The 19,320-nt window shown below is 39.7% G+C and overlaps 1 protein-coding gene across 6 annotated transcripts in view; it reads left to right on the forward strand.

Moving 5' to 3' along the window:
* The first annotated feature begins 315 nt into the window (after positions 1 to 315).
* Positions 316 to 19,320, forward strand: part of TPPP (tubulin polymerization promoting protein) — a 72,892-nt gene continuing 53,887 nt past the window's right edge. For 4 of the 6 annotated variants that reach the window (XR_014849924.1, XM_085051772.1, XM_085051773.1 and 1 more), the window contains exons 1-2: positions 317 to 473; positions 13,437 to 13,688. Coding sequence is in view for 5 of the 6 variants with exons in the window: in XM_085051772.1 (XP_084907898.1) it covers positions 13,441 to 13,688 (248 nt within the window). In the remaining variant the exon portion in view is untranslated. Of the gene's footprint in view, positions 474 to 13,436; positions 13,689 to 19,320 lie in introns of all 6 variants that reach the window. The other 2 variants (XM_085051771.1, XM_085051770.1) reach the window with 1 other exon arrangement.

Genomic DNA, 19,320 nt, shown 5'->3' on the forward strand with positions numbered 1-19,320 from the left:
CAAGCTTCAAGCGCAGACGAGCGGCCATCTGGACCCAAACCTGCCCGAGCGCGACGGGGCACAGACGACATTGGTACGCCTCGCTGTATGAGGAAGGGGAGGCACAGGATGCGCGGGCCTAGCGAGGCTCCACCTGCCGCCGCGCACCTGCCGCCGCGCGCCGGGCGGAAGGGGAAAGGGGGATAACGGGGACGGCGGAGCGCGGCCGCCCCGGCGCCCAATGTAAGGCAGCGGCGGCAGCCCCGCGGCCCCTCAGCCCGCGCGCGGGGGGCGGGCGCGGCCGGGGCCGGACGGCGCGCGCCGCCTATGGGCGCTCGCGGCGGGCGGGCGGCACCGCGCGCCCGCCAATGCCCGCGCAGGGGGGCGGCAGCGCTGCAACGGCCGCGCCGGCTGCGGACACCATCGGCTGCTCCCGAGCGCGCCGGACGGACCCGGCCAGCGCCAGCCAGACCTGCCGCCCTCCACCGTCGGCGGTGAGTGCGCGGGCACCGCTCCCGGGCCGGGCCGGGCGAGCACCGCTCCGCCGGGGGTGGGTGGGGTGCGTGTCGCGTGCCGTGCCTGCTCCCTCCTTCCCATCGAGCTGTTAATCGATCGCCGTTTGGTTATCGAAGGCGCGAGGGGAGGGGGCGCTGGCGGGGGTCTGGCGATCCCGGTACCCCGCACCACCGGAGGGGCGCCCGAGCCCAGCCCGGCGCGGCCGCCGCCGTTATGTAACGCCCGCGGGGGGCTGCGGGCGCGGCTCCTCGTCCCTCCTTGGGGTCCTCCGTGCTGCCCCCCCTATCTTCTGCGCGTCTCGTGCTCCCCTCCGCGAACCGTGGACAAGGGGCCGTCGGGGAACGCGGCTCGGCGCGAATCTGCGCGTCTTCGCCTGCCGTGGGGATGGATTCCGCAGCCGCATCCCCCGGTCGCCATCGGGGAGGGACGCGCGGCCACAGCCCGCGTGGGACCCGGGGTGGCTTCCCGGCTCCCGGCGGCAGCAGGTCCATGGCTGAGCGATGCGGCAGGGAGGCTGCCCCCGCGAGCGTTTCCGAGAGGAGCCGGGAAGGAGCCACCTTGCGCGCAGTCAGCACCAAATGCTCCGCAGTCAACAACAAAGCCTTGGCCGCCGCAGCTGCTGCTTCAAGCGCTCGTATAGAGGCAGCAGTCCCCTTTTATGGAGACCGATGGGAAGAGGCGATTTGCCTTTTCTTTTTCTTTTTCTTTTTCTTTTTCTTTTTCTTTTTCTTTAAATGCGCAAGCGGTAGCTGGAGGGGCTTCGTCTTCGAGAGCTGCTCCTGTAGAGCGTCCTCCACAAAACGAGCATCAGGTGTGGGGAGACTGTTAAGCAGCTGCGGGGTAACAACCCGTGGGTACACAGCCAAGTGCTCCGGGGCGGAAAACAAGGACGAGACAAAAATCTTGTGAATTAATCTGTAACCCCGGCTAGCTCTTTAGAAAGTAAATACGCCCCCTGCCTGCGCGCCCCCCGCCATTCCTCCGCCGGATTACCAGTGATTGCAAATATTTCTCCAGTCCTGGGTAAAAGCTTTTGTACCTTGGTCAAATTATTCCAGGGGGAAGTTGGTTGTATGCTGCAAGGTGCTGAACACACATGTGTGTGAAAAGCGTCTTAAACGCTAACAGCTTCGAGTCATGCAGGAGATGCTGCTGACAACCAGTTTCCCTGTTTATGTTTTGCAGGCTCTACATAGGCAGGTTTGAGAGGGGCCAGATTTTTTCAGATTTTACAGAGGGTTGCATAACTGCTCATGTTTATTTGAAAAGAAAAGGAGGAGCAAACCTAAGCCCCAGCCTGAAATGAAACACGTGATGGGAGACTGTCTTTTCCTGAGCCTTCCCACTGTTTTCTCAGCTAGCATCATTAAATAGCATGCTTTAGAGGGTTGGAAAGTGTTAGCATGATAATAATACATTAAGGTTTGGGTTTTTTTTTTTCTCTAGTACTGTGAAAACTTTGGGGAAAACCAAAGAGATACCTATATGCTTTCATAGTCTAAGGCTTAAAATAGCATAACTGTTTATCAAACCTATACAATGTATTTTTAAAATGGCAGTGGCCATTTTTTTAATCCTGTAGTGATGAGCCACTTTTTTATGTTTTTAGAGATCCTATCCCAACTCATCATTTCATGTCCCCAATCAAAAATAAAATGGTGTTCCGAATGCTTTTGTACATCTCTGGGTCACAGTTATATGCTTTTAAATAGTCCATCATTTGTAGCTGCTGAAGTGTATGTTCAGTATTATAGTACAGTGTAATGCTTAGACAGCATGCCATGCAAGGATTAAATTGCAGATAAAGTTCACGTAGGAATCTCATGCAGTGCTTGCACTTGACCCATGTAAATCTAAGAAAAGATACTTGTAAATGGAAATATACATCCAGCAACTAGTTGTTTCTGTGTCAAATTTAATCTGTGGCTTGACTGTGGTGAAAAATGTCGTTTTATTTAATTTTTATAGTCGATAATGTTCATTCCAGTTACTTTCTGGAGGCAGCTGTGTGATAGAAGCTATTTTTGCTTCTCATATCTTGAGCTTAATTTGAAAAAAAAAAAAAATAAGATACCTTTAAGGAGGGAGGCAGTCAGTTAAGTCAATTTATGTTAAGTGTATTCTCATTATAGGTAGGAGCAATTAATTGTACTCAGTATATCATGCTTCAGAGAATAAATCATACAATGTTTAACCTTGATAATTTGCTCTCAGATGATAAGCTGAAATACAAAATAATACCACATCTTTTTCTTGCTTTACACACTTTGATTGTGTAGGTCTCCAGTGGTGTGTGTCCCCATACTCACAAGCCTCTTTCTCTGTGTATTTATATATTATTATATATATTTCATATATCACAACAAGAACAGTCATTCTGTGGCATAGTCAGTCACTCAGTGATGTCATGTCCTTTTTATTTGCATGTGCATGCAGCTTGCAGGCTTGCATAAATGGAATGGAGTCTCTTCAGCAAGGAGCAAAGTTTGTTTTTGTCTCCGCTGGAAAGACATTTTTATGCTGCATGTAACTAAAATTAAATGCAGGTATATAATTTCCACACCTACTGTTTCTCTGCCATACTGGCATGACTACTGTGGACATAAGTGCTTCTCGAAGCTTCTTCCAGTTAGTTGAAAGGAAATATTTTGCATACTGTTTGTATTGCCATAGTGTCTGGGAGCTGTGGTCAGGGACTTTAACTAACATGTTATATCCAGTATAATGGAACAAAAACTTGGGCATGGCCCCCTAAATATTATGATTCAACATACAGAGCAAGATACTGTGAGTGGTGCAAAAGAGGAATTAAGCTGATATTAAGAAGGGTAATGCACACACATTGGTGTATGTGTGCATTATCCAGCTGTGTACTTCCTCATTCTCATGTGTAAGGGCAAAGGGAGTTGTAGAACTTAATGTAAGACTCCCACTGTTCTCTGAGGGGTATTCCTGGGACATGAGAATGGCCTGGGTTTGGGGGATTTTTGAAATGTATCTAACTTGACTAAACGCTGAAATTTAGGGTAAAAAAACCCCTCAACCCAATATGAAAAATTTCTCTTCAGACTACCTAATTTTTCCAGTTTTTTAGCTTTAAGGTAATTTAAAATTTTGAGATGGAGTTTTTGTTTCAAATTCCTGTTATACAGAAAAAAAAAAAAAAGTCACATTGTTTTTCCTCTTCCTCAGTGTTTTTATAAGGTGTTCTAGCTCTTTCTTCATCTCATCCTCCTCATGTGCCTAAACCCCCCCGAAATGCATAATAGCAAATACACCTTCAGCTGAAAGAAATTTCTGAGTGACTGCATCACTCCGCCCATCCCAAATTGTCCATCCATAGAAGTATTGCAAGAATTTTGCCTTTCACTGTAGACAGGTTATTGGGATACTTTGGAATAGTAATGAACAGAACTGTACATTGAAAGGATGTGACTGGTAAAATACTCCTACATAAATATGGTCTTTAAGTAGCCAGGGACTGTGCATGTGTTACAGGACAAGTATATGTATCCTGCTCAGATTTCAGGACACTCTTCCTGAGTGGGTGTTTATCTCAAGTGCTGACAGAGCAGAACAGACTTGATTTTGTGCTGCTCAGTTTTTTTGGCTCACAGTGGTACGTCCGTCAAAACAGATGGGAAGTTTTTCTTTATTGTTAGTTGTTACGTGTGGTGGGTGGGCAATTCACTTTGCTGCTGCTAAGAGGGATTCTTAATTCAGTCAGGACTCTGAGGCAGCTATGAAGAAGCTTAGGCTCTTACTCTTGCTATTTGTCTTAAGGTTCCCACTTTCTTTTCCTCCTTACCCTTCTTCTGCCTTATAGTGTCCTGAGTTTGTGGTATGAGTTTACCTTGTCCTGTGTAGAAACCCAAGATCTGGCAACTAAGAGTATACAGACCAAAGCTTCAACGCATTATGTGGCCGATGAAATGATAAAAATGAATCTGCAGTGTAACTGTTTTAAATAATCACATGAAGTTAATTTTTGCTCTGTTTGGCTAATCTCGGGAATATGCTTGTGTGTTAGTGTTCATATATTGGGAGCATTTGATGAAACCAGCGCAGAGAATCTTGAAATTAAAAAAATCAACCACATTACAGTTTTTGCTTGAATCTCTGAGGGTTGCAGTCCTAGTTCAGGTTCTTAAATGGTGTTTTATTGGATCAATCCTAAGAAAATTCTTGCAATAGAAGTGAAAATGCTAAGATGTCTTGCTCACAAAATTATTTTTTTCATTGTTGGTGACACTGTTTATTTTTAATTTAAAAACAAACCTGTTTTTGCCTGTCTCTTCTGATTTGAGTGTTGGAAGGAGTAGTACCCGAGTATTTCATCTTAGAGGAGCTTATAGACATGGAAGAACTTACTGATTTAGCAAAAGAAGTATTTCCCTCCTTATTTTGTACAAGGCTGTGGGTGTTTGAGAAAAATCTGTGCTTAAATGTTGGTTTATTTCCATGGATTCAGACAAAACTGAAGTAGCAGACTTTAGGAAAACAGGGGATCATTGGACAATCTAACCTGATTAATGTATTAGTTATACTGAGTTAGTTATCTGAGAGTAATAACCTACATTTGGTAAAAGTCTGTCCTTCAGAGATACTTGACTAAATGTATCTTCTGTATTAAAGGCAGTCTAATGTGCAGACATGAGGATGTGAAGTATTTGCAGTTATTCTTGGAAGTTACCTTTAGTATCTGGTATGGTTGATTGTCTCTTTGTAAGGAAGTCATATTTCTAATTTGCACTGGCATAGTCTGAATTTTCAGCTGTTGAGTTTTTTGATATTTTTGACAGTAAAGAGCCATTTAGTAGGTGATTCAGTTTCTCTACAGAGGTATTTGGATCTCTCAAGAATTCCACCAGTGTAATTTGTAAAGTGTCTATGGTAAAACATCTTGTCTCATGATTTTTCATCTCTTATGTAATTTCTTTGATCAGAGGTGGTGCTTTGTGACTACTAAATCTTACAGTGCTTTGAAGTCTCTGTTAGCTCAATTTTTCTTAGATTTAATTCTGTCCTTGTCAGCAGCATCTGTTTGATTCTCTAGATACTTTTACTTATCTAGTACTATTTAGTACTTATCTAGTACTACTACTCAAAGTACCCCATCTTACTAGAGTTTGAAGTGCTCTTTCTGTACAATGTTTGATTCCCTTTCATGGAGAGGATCTTCATTACTCAGTGCTTTTCCAGAGATATTTTGAAAGGGTTCCATGGAAGTTCTGGGTAGAGTTTGGTCTGGGTGGGGGTGGTGAGAGGATACAATGTACAGTGTATGAAGAAATGAGGCTAAGTAATCTCTACAATTGTAGTGGAACCTCTACTCAACTAATTCTAAAGTGATGACAGGCTCAGCATATTATTTGGAGCTGTAAATTAATTGTATGACTAACTACTGTGGAGAGCAGCTGTTGTCTTCCACTCTTTTTGGACTGTGAGTCCCAAGTCTTTTTTTGATACACCATGAAAAAATACCTCATTTAAACAGTTGAGTCTCCTCTCTTGTTGTGCCTAGGGCAGTGTCATATTCACTTTCTCCTGTGAAGGTGGTTCAAGACACCGGGTTGCATCCTTGCCTGTGTGTGAAACTGTAGAATGTTTGTGTCCTGACTATTCATCTACCAATGACAGCAGTCCGGCAGAGCTTAGGATGAGTACTTATAAAGTGGAATTCTCAAATGGAGTAATGAAAAACAAAAGCATAATAGGAGTTCACCAGTACATGTATGTGTTGTGGATGCCTGCATTTATGCTTTTACTTTCATAAAAAGTAAAAAACACAAGTTAAAATCTTGTGTAAGTGACGTGGTGGGTAGTACAGGATATTGTAGAGCTAGTTAAGAATTAGCAAGATAGAGAATTTTTGTGTGCTTTTAAGTGTTGTCAGGTAAACATGTTTTTTAAAAGAAATAAGTTGTATTAGAGCTATTACTGATAAAGGTTTGTGTGTCTGTGTACAAGTGCTTTGTTTGTATGAAGAGCTGATATTTATGAAGTGGTTCTTTGAAATAGAGGAATGTAATTTACTGAGAGCTAAACTTAGTCTTGTGTGTAAGTGATATTGTAGAAGTAACTAGCTGAATAGCAATAACTTTTAGAAATACAACAGTAGCAATAATTTGTCAATGGTCAAAGTAATCTCTATGCTTGGTAATGTGTTTTCTAAGTTAGATCCTTTAGTGGCATATGTGATGTCATATGTTCACAGTCTGAAATACTGTTTTGCTGAGGAGAAACATTGGACAGTTTAAGTAGGCACCTTTTCTTTTACTCTGTGTGTGTCCTGCTGAAGGTCTAAATGTATTTGCATGATCTGACCAGCCTTGCCCTTTTCCTTAGTGCTAAATTTACATATATTGTTAAGAGCAGTCGAGGTTCAGCCGTGCAGTTGCTCATAAAGCCTGTGAAAGAATTTAATTTTCTTTAGGTAAAGATGGGTTTAACTGTAGATAGAGTTGTTAGCTTTGCTTGTTTTGCAGTGGTCCCTTGTCATTTGCCTACTCTATTATATGCTAGGGAAAATGGATGGCTGGCATTTACTTCAGCATCACATGTGCAGAAATATACCCCAAGCAGATCTCTGAAGATAATTGCCTTGGCTCTGGATCCTACAGATAGCTGTGCAGGAATCTTAAGGGGAGCTTTAAGAACTGTCTAAAGCATTGCATTTTATTAGGAGGATGTTTCATTTCTCTGTCTGTTTATCTTTCCCTAAGCTTGAATATTTGTGCAAAAATGTGGGAAAGATTCCATCTGCTGTACTTTGTCTGTGCTGTTTTTTATTTTTTATTTGGCATAAATAATTACAGACAGAAAACAAATGAGAATTTCCTTTCTTTGCAATTTTGTAGAAGTTTTATAACAAGGGGAAGGTGGATCAAGTACTAAAATAAACCAAATGCAGTCAGACAAATTCAAATGCCTTGCACAGTTTCATAATTCATTATGAATTCAATTAACTCATAAAAATGATATTTCCCGTGCTAATTGAAAAGTTGCTTTCTTTTTTGCTCTAATTGGCTGGAAGGTCTTAAGAAATTTTGGAAGGCAACTATTTGTGGAGCACTGGATAAGTTTTACCAAGAGTGCATAAACAGATTCTGATAAAAATTGCATCCTAAGCACTTGCTTGCTTACCAACACTTGATGTTCAGGAAAGAGAAGCAGGAGAATGCAAAGTAAAAACAGGTAACACTTAACATATAAAACTAGTCATCTGGGGCATATGGTATAAAGGGTTAAGAAACTGGGGAGGGATCAGGGTTAAGATTGAGAACCTGAGCAGATAGTGCATTGTAGGTCATAGGAGCCTGAGGAATTTACACTGCAGAGTTTGGATGTTAGCTAGATGATGGACTTGATACTCAGTGTAAACATAACTTTGGGGTCTTGTGTCGTCGTGCCGTCCTTGTGGGTTGCACTGGAGCTAGGCATTACAGCTGGGAAATAGGGCTGGGCCCGTGCAAAGGTGAGTGTTACAGGAAAGAGTAGATGCTAGTGTAGTACCATTATTGCATTGCAACTGTGCCGTCGTGCTGTTGAATCCTCCCTGCAAACTCATCAATCGCAGTCAGAAATCTGCTTGATTCTTGAATGATTCTGCTGTGACTCAGATTCTGCTGCGTAAAATGTGTGAATTGAAAGTTTCCCTTAGTTCACACTAGACTTTTGACCTCATTTTAGCCAATTCTTGGTTGATAAATATTCTAAGGAACAGTTTTAAAATACACTGTCTTTTCCATTAACATGGATGTATCTGAGGCTATAATAATGCTGTAGTCTTCTAGTCTGTTGTTCTGTCGTAGAACATATTCATTTCCATGGCAGTTAATGTTGTGAGATGACTTCCATTAAAACTGTTTTTCTAACACTGTTTAAAACTTGTTGCAAATGAAAGCAATTAGAGGTGAGCTAGACAAAGCAGATGAGAAAGTACATGGTATAGCCCAAAAAGACAGACATTCCAATTTTTGTATCCTGATTTTATATATATGTACATATATATATATATATACACACACACCCCTTTTTCTTTTTTTTTTCTTTCTTTTTTTTTTTTTTTTTTTGAGAAAAGCATTTTTTTGGTGTGGAGATCCTAAAGTGGTTTAATAGATTTGCAGCTAGTGAGACTGTATTAATGTATTTATATTTCCTTTATCGAGTCAGAAAATGTTTGTTCTTCAGAGTATTCATTACACTCAAATGTGCCTGCTTTATGTGACCTTAATAATTAAAGTAGTGTAGAGTATGAGTCCCAGGGTCCTCATGATGTTCTGAATACTGGCAGCAGAGCAGACATGTTTCTTCATCCCTCTCCTTTGGTTTCCCTATCTGTGGCATGGCACTGATGAGGCAATAAGCCTCATCTTTCTGCTGAGGCAATAAGCCATGAATTAGTTCTCAGGGACAGGGCAGGGAAGGTGCTGTGCTGAATTGTAACCTAGTAGGGTATGCGCATATTCAGATAATTGCATAAGCTTCTGAGATTGTTGGAAAAAATACTCTGGGTTTTAGTAAGTCTTCAAATCTTCCTTGCTACTCAGAGATGGATGACATCTAAGAGCAATTCCCAGAAATCTAAATCAAAGCCATACCAGAATTCCTGCAATTTGTTGGCATCTGGGGAGGGTGTGGATGAGTGAAAGAGTAAATTAATGAAAATGCTTCAGTAGAGTTGGCAGGTGGTCAGTACTGAGATTTTGGGTATTCACACAGCTATAGAAAATTGACAACTGAAACTCACAGAAATAGTAACTTCTTGTCCCATGTCTTATGGAAGAATCCAGGCTAATAAGTGACTTTATCTGGTGGAAGTCTCCCAGCTGTCTGTCTGCAGATGAGTATATATTGTAGTCTCTGGCTGAAAGGAAGCTTGGTGGTATTACAAAACTTTTTCTAATGGGTTAGGCATGTGCTGAAAATACATCAGATCTGCACTTTCAGTCTATTTAGCATAAGATAGTCGTGATGTCAGTGACTAACATCACTTAACATGAGTTAGTTTGATCCCTGGCTTAATCCCTGTATAATGTGCTGTCTTATTTACCTACTGCAGAGTAAGGGAAGGGAAAAGAACTGTTTTTTCATGTTACTAAAGGACACAGACTGTAGCAGTTCATAACACTACACCTAACTGTCTAAGTATTTTGTGGGTTTCTGAAACTCCTTTTTAGGGGGGGGATAGTTGCTCTTTTACAAACGTCCTAAACTCTATCAGTCTGCTTATACCTCTTTCTTATCTGGCTGCTTTTGGTGATGAGGACCTGCTTGGTTGGAGCAAGCAGTATTTGGAGAGGATGGTATTGGTGGGTAGTCCTTCTTTCTGCTGGCTCTGGAAATTGGTATTATCTAATTGTGTACATATTAGACTTTTTGGATGGTGATGAAAGGCATTTCTTTGGTCAGCTGTAATTGTTGGAGTCAGCATCTACACAGCTCATGCTTTTGAAAAGTGACTTAATTTTTACTGAATTTTATATTTGGTATTCTAAAGTAATCACTTTCTTTTGTCTCTTTCACCTGTACATCTTGCTATGGCCCCGCCCCAAATTGTTGCTAATCTTTACTTCTAGCAGAATCTATTAAGCACCTTTTGATCCCTTTGTCCAGGGAAAAAGGGTAAGGAAGATTCAAAATGACATTTGATCTTGAATTTTTGTCAAACAGGGTATTCTTTATTTCTGTTTGAGAGATCTTTTCTTCAACATGACGTCATCTCCTTCCTTATCTCTAATCAATAGAAAAAGTTAAAGGAGCTGACCCCATTAAAAGTCTGCTTTCATATCCTGTGTTGTGCAGTTCTTTACCTTCTAATTATAGTATGTTAATAAATATAGTTCTGTTTGTACTGTGTTGTCTGTAGTGTTAAGAAAAATTTAAATTGAGACTAGGTAATTTTTTCATAAATCCAGGTAGCTTCTTTTTAATATATTTCATGCTATTATATAGGATTTTAACAAGTAAACTGTAATTATGATTCAGGCAGGAGTGTCCATGATAAAATTTGGCAACCACTGCAGAGCCCTAGTTTTAATCTCTCCTTAACTTTCCACTTTAGATGGCAAGGATTTATTTGAAATGAGTCTGTTTTGCATACCTGATTTCACCATTCAAAACTAAAGCCTTTTCTGTAGTGTGTCTGTTCCCCTGATCCAGAACTACTCAAAACACCCCAGTACAAAGTTTGTTTATGGAAGTGTGAGAGAAATAAGTCTGGAACTATCTTTCTAAAGGCCAAATATATTCCTTGGAGATTTTTCCTATAACAGGTTTATGAAGTTTTAATTTATTAGCCACTGAAACTAAGTAAAAAATACTTTCAATTGATACAGCTATCATATTAATTACTGTGTAAAACAGTAAAACATGATTTTGCTGTGCTGTGCAAAGTTGAGTTATGGTTATAGGCAACAAAGCATTAAGCAAAATTGGCCAGCAAGGCACTGACACTGGCTAAAGAAAGGTTTTGTTCAGGAGATACTTAAAAATTGTAGGCATGTGGTTATATTTTCCCATTTCAGGTGAGACAGAGCGGCACAGATGTTTTCTTGTTTATAGCTTGTGAACGATGCTATTGTTGTATCTTTTAAAGATATTCACACCAAGTATAGCTTCTTAAGAAAATTGGTAAGAGCAAGAAGGAGCTATCCCTGCAAATCTCTTGGAAAATTTGCCACAAGATTATAAAATGATGCAAACTGTACATACCTTACCATGGCAAATCTCTACCTTCTTCTGTCCTGTTACTTGCATATGAAGATAACTTTCGTTTTTGATATCCTACAGAGACTTTGTTTTTTGCTGATCTGTATTCTCTTTTTCTAGCCAGTTAATATTAGGCTGGAAAATTTCTGGCTTTATATTCCAGTTCCAGTTGATTTGAATAGATACAAGCTTGAAAGAGACTTCTGCTTTTGGAAGTCAAGCTTCCATGAACATGGAGGTACATCATAGACCTTCATGATCGTATTTTTAATGAAATACTCTTCTGTATACATTGTGTCAGCAGTATTTTTGTTTTCTTCATATGTTCTGTTACTATTGTTTTGGTAGCAAAAGAATGTGTCCTGATGAAACAGAAGATTTGATCTAGATACGTTTTGATAAAAATGTGTGCATTGATGATGTAGTAGCTTACAATTTACTGTGCATGTTTTTTGTTTTGGAGTTTCAGTCTTGGGGTGCTTTCAGTTAAGTTTTTTGAGGTAAAATTCCTCCTCTTTGGACGGTAGGCAGGATGCAAAGGAAATAGAAATGGGAATTGGTTACTTTTTAAACTTCTTAATGACTAGACATTTTCAACCTCTTTTTCCCTCACTGTGCTTCTCTTTTCATTTCATGTGTGCGCATGGAATTCTTTGGCTACAATTAGTAAATTTCTGTCATATAAACTTTAATTTAGCATTTTGGTTTGTTGGCCAAAACTTGTGCTGTGTAAACAAAACAGAAGGATCCCCTGGCTTAAGATATAACAAGGGGTTTAAGCATTTACTTGAGTGTTTTCAAAATAGGCAGTAGTGCTTTGGCCATGCTGTGTTTGCTCAAGTGTGAAGGACAAAGGTCCTTTTAGTACATTTTTTTAATTAAAAGATTGTTCCTAATAAAAAAGCTTAGTAATAACTGCTGCATAGCAAATAGCTGTGGTTAGTTGTGTTACAGTGTGCAGGAGCAGGTATGTTGTGGTTGTTCAAGTGACAGAGTTTAAACAATATAGAAAGAGGTAGAATTTTAAAATTCCTTCCCTTGCTGAGGCATTTGTATTGATGTACCGTATATAAGAACTTCCTATCTGATGCGGAAATAAAGCCTTAACTAGAAATACCTACCAATCTCTGCATGTGTTAATCCCATCCCATGTACAGCTGGGACTTTAGAAGAAAGGCCAGGTAAGTATGATGGGCTTTACAGCTCTTATCTGGCATTTGCCAGACTTCTGGTACCTGAAGCATCTCTTCATGGGTTAACCTTTGTAGCTGCACCACCGATGTGACTGTGGCAACAGACTGTATGCACCTGATGGGGTACACAGACAGTGTACCCTGTAGCAAGGTTTTTCAGTGCCTCTTCTGCCATGCCAGGAGTGCATGGGCAGAAGGCAAAGGCTTCTGTGACATGCTTCTGGCACTTTAGGGTATTTTTTTTTTTTATGAGGACACCTGAAAACAGTATTCTCCGTTTAAGGTTTCATTTAAAAGGCAAAACTGTCCTGTATGTACTTGGAGTAATCTGAAAGTTCTTGTCTGCAGTAATGACATCCCTTCTCAGTATTCCTGTGTCATGGATGCGTTCATTCCAAGTGAATTCCACATCTGCAGTTCTTTGGATATAAACTTGAGAAATGAATGGTCTTGATAACATGAGAGACTTGATAACAATGGTCCTGATAACAAGAGACTATGTCTTGTCATTATTAGCCCTTACATAATATAACATAAAGGTTCTAACATAAATATTTTTGCTGTGCTTCAAAAAAATTTAATTTTTCAGTAAAAAAAAATTTTAAAGCCAAAGTCCAGAAAATAAAGGGATGTTTATTTTTCTTCAGAAATACAAGTGGATAGTAGTGCCTACAATGTAAAGGGCATAATTGTATTCAGTGAGTGTGGTGATTGCCATTTAAGAAAAAAGAAGGAATCAAATATGAAGTGTTCTTTTGTCGGCTGATGTAATGATGGCGTAACTAGTTTTGTGTCTCTGGTTTCTTGCCCTGCCTTTTTTTTCTTCTAAATATACTAGAACTTTTTCCTAAATGGGCAGAGAGTTACACAGTTCTGTTTTTAGACTGGCGTTTGATGGTAGAGGGCTGTGAGTTCATATTAACTTTATAGATAATTTATTCTTTGTATGTTGTGACATGGACTGTAGCATGTAGATTGACAGAAGGTCATCTAGTGCAAATTAATATAATAAGTTTACCCTCCTTTTCTTTGTAGCACAATGGCTGACAAATCTTCCAAGCCAGCAAAACGATTATCCTCTGAATCAAACTCTGTTGAGGGAGCTACAGCAGGAGAACTAAGTGCTCTGGAAGAGGCCTTTAGAAAATTTGCAGTCCATGGTGATACAAGAGCCACAGGAAAAGAAATGCATGGGAAGAACTGGTCAAAGCTATGTAAGGACTGTCATGTGATAGATGGGAAGAATGTGACAACCACAGATGTTGACATTGTCTTCAGTAAAATCAAGTAAGTTCTTTTTAGCCATAATTTCATTGTCTTCCCCCTCCATGTTTTGTAGATACCATTTAAATTTGCCTTCTGTTGCTTACAGATGTTGTGAGACTCTGTTAGTCTTTGTCAAAATCAGTATTTTTTGTTCCTTTACAAAATTTTGGTGTTTGGTCTGAAGATACAGCTTTCAGCTTCTGGCCTGCTCTCTTAAATTCACTTCAGTTTCACAGGTGTTATACTGTACAAAGAGGTATGATGTGATCAGGACAAATGCAGGCTATTCCAATAAACTGGACTGCAGTAAGTGTTGTCAATGTTTCTTGAAAGATATATGAATGAAGTCAGGATGTCAGGATTATCTTGCCAAAGCTTGCCCTCAGAGGACTGAGGCTAAGGTAGGATATGTGCTAAAAGTCAATATTCTAACAACAATTATGTCCAGCACAATACCAGCTCAAGTTTGAAGTGTAGGGCCATACCAAACTGATAGTGAATTTGTGATGGTGACCCATGGCTGTGATGAATTAGGCTTGTCTTGGTGGTCTGATCTTATTCTTGTGACCAGAGTAGAACTTAAGTGAAACTTTCTCCCCAGGTTGAAAACTTAGGCAATCTTAGTCAGAAACCTGTCAAATCTAAGAGAAGATATTAAAGGGGAGATGTTAACAAGGGATTAATGTATTATGGCATGTTCTGTATGAAGCCTCAAATACTTTTGTTTTGCTTCGTTTTATGTGTAGAATTGGATTATTTTTACCTTTCTTCTTCCCCTAGCATCTGATATGATGGTCTTGCCTTTTCTGCTTATTATTACGACAGGAACTGTTTAAATTGTCTCACACCTCATTGTGTTGAAGGACATTCTTTTTAAAGGGATCCCTTAATTGTACTTGTGGCTTGTAGCACTTGGCTTGTGTGCTCAACTGCTGTAGTGTAATGCTCGGAGAACATGCAGACTGCATTGCTTACAAGGTAGTTGGAAAATCTTGCTACAAGCACTGACTCTTTAGAGTGCGTCAAAGTGGAGAAAGGCAGAGAAAAAAAGACCTTTAATCTTGAAAGTTGCTAATACCACATACATAGTTACAATGACCTTATTTATTTGATTGATTTCTTTCTTTGTTTCTTTTCTCCTCGTGGATTGTATCTAGATAATTGAAAATACTACATATGCACACGCCCACCCTCTTGGCCTTGTGTCAGTCCTTACTCATATTTTCTTGAAAGTTTTGTTGCTGGATTTATATATAGTCTTAGAGAACTGGCTTATTTGAAATGGATATTTAGGCTGTAGGGTTTTGTTTCTTTCCTGATCTGTGATACTTTCGAATTTTCTTTTTTATCAGCTAAAAATTTATTATTTCCTGTAGATAGATACAATTTTAGTGCTTTCTTAACTTTCTCATATGAGTTTCTGGGCTCTTTCTTTAATGATATGACAACCCCATGATATGTCATAAACAGATATGCAGAATTAGCAGATACAAAGAAGTATCAGTTTTGGTGACTGTTGGGGCAGAAGGAATCTATTCCTGTACCTCAGGAGTGAGTTGTGAGGTGGTGGGTACCTGAGGCTCCTGGGGAATGTCAGCATATCCCCTTGCTGACATTCCCAGCTCAGCTTGGGGGATCTTGTCTCTGTCAGGGAGGGCTAGCTCAGCAGTTTCTCTGACCTTGCCCCTGTGACTGCTGTTAAGTGTTGTCATTTCTCTCGGAAGAGGCCCAGCCAGCAGCCAAGCCCCGTACAGCCACTTGCTCACTCCCCCACCAGCAGGACTGGGGAGAGAATTTAAAGAGTAAAAGCTAGAAAACTCATGGGTCGAGGTAAAGACAGTTTAATAGGAAAAGCAAAAGCTGTGCACAAAAGCAAAGCAAAACAAGCAATGAATTCACTGCTTCCCATGGGCAGGCAGGTGTTCAGCAATCCCCAGGAGAACAAGGCCCCATCACATGTAACAGTGACTTGGGAGGACAAACACCATCACTCCAAATGTCCCCCCCTTCCTCCCTCTTCCCCCCACTTTATACACTGAGCGTGATGCGATGCGGTCTGGAATATCCCTCTGGTCAGCTTGGGGTCACCTCACCTGTCCTGGCTGTGTCTCCTCCCAACCTCCCAAGCACCCCCACATTCCCTGTCAGCATGGCAGTACAAAAAGCAGAAAAGGCTTTGGCTCCATGTAAGCCCTGCTTAGCAATAACAAAAACATCTCTATATTATCAACCCTGTGCTCAGCACAAATCTAAAACACAGCCCCACAATGGCCACTGTGAAGAAAATGAACTCCACCCCAGCCAAAACCAGCACACTAGTATTTTACAGCTGAGTAGATAACTAATCAAATGCAAAAGTATGTTAGTCTTAATTGTTTATTAATTATTTGTTCATTCCTCAACCTGTATATGTACATATAACATGTATTTTATATATTCTTCTCTTTTAAAATAATTTTATTTTGAAATTAAATTGCTTAAGTGGCAAATAGTAAATCTCAGCTCTTGTAGGTTTTTCCATCTTAATTAGAAGGTCTGTGTTTTCAAGTGTATGCTTTCAGTAGGTATACTTCTACATTTTCTTTAAGTGTTGGGTATTTTGTGGGATTTTTACATTTTTATTCTTGAGTGCATGTGTCAGCAATTCTTCTTGGTCTAGATCACATTTACTTTACGTATAGGATTTTAAATTTTAAAAAGCAAAGATCTAATGGCTGTAGGAGCTCAAGTGTTAGTAATATTCTGTAACTTGGGAGGGTTAAGCATAAGCTGCATATACAGGATTTCTTGAGCATGTTCAGGCAGCTGTTCCTCCTTGCTGTCTCTTTTGCTTCATGTTTAATCCTAAGCTCAAGGATAATGATAGATTTGGTGATGCATCAAAGCAGGCATACTCATACAATAAACTCATACTCATTTTTATTTTACATGCAGCTTTTCCAAGCAGAGCTCTACGTGTATTTGACAAACCAAGGTTTTCCTCACTTGTGTTAAATGTAAAACCTTAAACACTATAAAAGAATCTCGAACTACCCCCAAAATTGCAGAGTGCCACTTCCAAGCCTCAATAAGGATTTTGCTTAATGGTTGCCAGAAGGCTCTGTGCTTCACTCTTGATTTTGGGCTCTTGAGCTAAACTGTGTCTCAGAAGATTAGCCTCAGCCTGGAATTCTTATGATCAGCCAAAGTGGTAATTCAGTCAGATGGGGCAGGATTTTGGCAGTTGTAGATTAGCCAGGGAACACAATAAACATAAGAAGAAGTGTTTGTCATACCCAACTACGATTGCCATCAAACATTGTGTTAGAAGTTCCAAACATATTTTCTGTTGGTTTTGTTACTGGGAAGCCATGTATTTAGCAGGGTTGCTTTCTAGCAAGCTATACTTAGACTTTATGACAATGGTACAAGCTGTTCAGACACTGGAAAATAATTAATGTTCTTTGGATTTATGAGTTACTGTGTATAAAGCCCACGTTTGTTGTCTTGCTAACTTTCTTAGACTTCATTTATTATTCTGCTACAGATACAGGCAAAATAGATAGCAACTAAACATTGCTGATATGGTAAAGTAACAAGGAAAATTAATAAGAGATGTTTGCCTAAGAGCTACTGAAAGATAATCTTTTGTTTACCGATTAGCAACTTTCTCTTCCGCATGAGAGATTATATCTCTGAAGTAATGAACACTTTTGTGGACTTAACACCCCCTCTCCGCCTCTGCCAAACCTAGTGAGCAAAACTTCTGAAAGTTTTAAACAGCATGGGATGCTTCTTCAAAGCTGGGACATATGTGTCTGTCTTTCAGAAATTAGTTCAAGTTAAGTTTAATGTTGTTATAAAGGTTGAAGAAATTCCAGTGAGCCTTTGTTACAAATAAGAAAAAAAAGTGTAGAATGCATGAGGCTATCAGGTCAGACTGAAATGTAGTTTGTCTCTTTATCTTGGATAAAAGGTCTACTGAAGGCCCTCATGTGAGCACAACATTTATATGTACTTGAGGATAAGAAGAAGTAGCCTAAAGCAAAGAATCCACAGTAGTAGACATGAAAGAATTATTTCCAGAATTGCATTCTTCAGTAAGAAAATACGTAAATTGGGTGATCTCTCCCCTTCCCCCCCAAATATTTTTGTTCAACAGTAATTTATAGGGTTCCACAAGTCCTTCCAGTTTGGTGGATTGTAATACAAGTTTGTGTTTGTAAAAATTGTCAGCTCAGAAAACAAGAAATAAAGCAACAAAGAGTTGTGCAATGGAATTACTTGAAATGAAAAGCTAAAGCCTGCTTATGAGAATAGCCCCATGTATGAATATTTACGATTTGCATCCTTAGAGAGCAGACAAAAACCACCTACATTTATGCCAAATATTTGGATTGCGTTAATACAGTTACGATAGACTGCAGTTTCTATAATAAGTAGAAGAGTAAACTTTTTTATTTTTTAGGTTCTAAAGCATACAATAAAGCCATGCCTTATGATATTGTTAACTTTCATGCATGTAGTATGTGGAAGAGCAAAAGAAATTGTGAAGAGTGAATTAAAAAATTCTACCATATCTTACGGGATGAAATATGTTAAAAAATGCAGCAAAGCCAACTGAAGTGTACATCACTGTAAATGTAATTATGCAGTAAGCTTTCTTTTTTGTGGTCTCATGGTCAACACTTGAGATGTTGTACTCCTTTCTTTGTATGTTGCTTGGACTACATACAACAGTAACAATGGTGCAGGGTAAATTTTGATTTCAAGGCTAGCTTAAAGTTAGTTGCTTAAAGTTACATAAACATCCCTTCTGCTAACTGGTACTAGGAAAATCTTTTCTCTGGAAATGGCAAAAATGAAGCAACCTCTTCTCGGAAAAAACAGCTCATATGATTGTTAAAAAAAAAGCCTGAAAATACTTCATAGGAAGTAATTTTTTAACTGGTCCATAAGTTCACTGTCATACTTGAAGACAAGGAAAAGTCACAGTCATATTCTATGGGAATGGAAGTTTTCATAAATTACTGTATCTGAAGTTTTTGTGATGGGACCAAAACTAGTACTCCAACTTCTTTTTGTTATGATAATGTCTTCCATTTCCGTGTTACTCAGGTCTCTGCTAAAATGTGGGGATTTATTATAAATATCTCAGTAATATAAGATCATTAATTAATCTGAGCATTAATTTTTCACATACTATCTGAACCTTATATAGACAGCTTTCTTTTATATTTTTTTAATGACAAGTGATAATGCAGTCATTATGCAGTCTGAGCCTGCTGAATTTAGAGACATACAATATGCAGACATGCAATAGCATTTGAAGATGGATGTTTTTCATGAGAGTGGGAATTCCATGGGTATCTTTTCAGGAGCTGAAATATTTGCCTGCTTTCTTGGAAAACTTCATTAACTAACTGTTTCTTTTGTGGTACTCTTCCAGAGTCACAAAAGTTTGTAGGCTGTGTGTCTTGTATTGTGCTTGCAGAGTACAAATATGGATTCAGTGAATCTTGTTGCCTTGGAGAAAGCAAGGTCATTGGTGACAGAGGAGAAGGGCGCTGAAGGCTTCTGCATTTGGTATGAAAAGCAACATATTGCTGCATTCTTCTTATTCCAGCAAGACAGTGAGACACAACAGTCTAAGAACTTCAGGATTTTTGTATTA

Source organism: Lichenostomus cassidix, chromosome 2 (assembly GCF_008360975.1).
Source record: "Lichenostomus cassidix isolate B80296 chromosome 2, HeHo_3.0, whole genome shotgun sequence".
In the NCBI taxonomy this organism is placed as follows: domain Eukaryota; kingdom Metazoa; phylum Chordata; class Aves; order Passeriformes; family Meliphagidae; genus Lichenostomus; species Lichenostomus cassidix.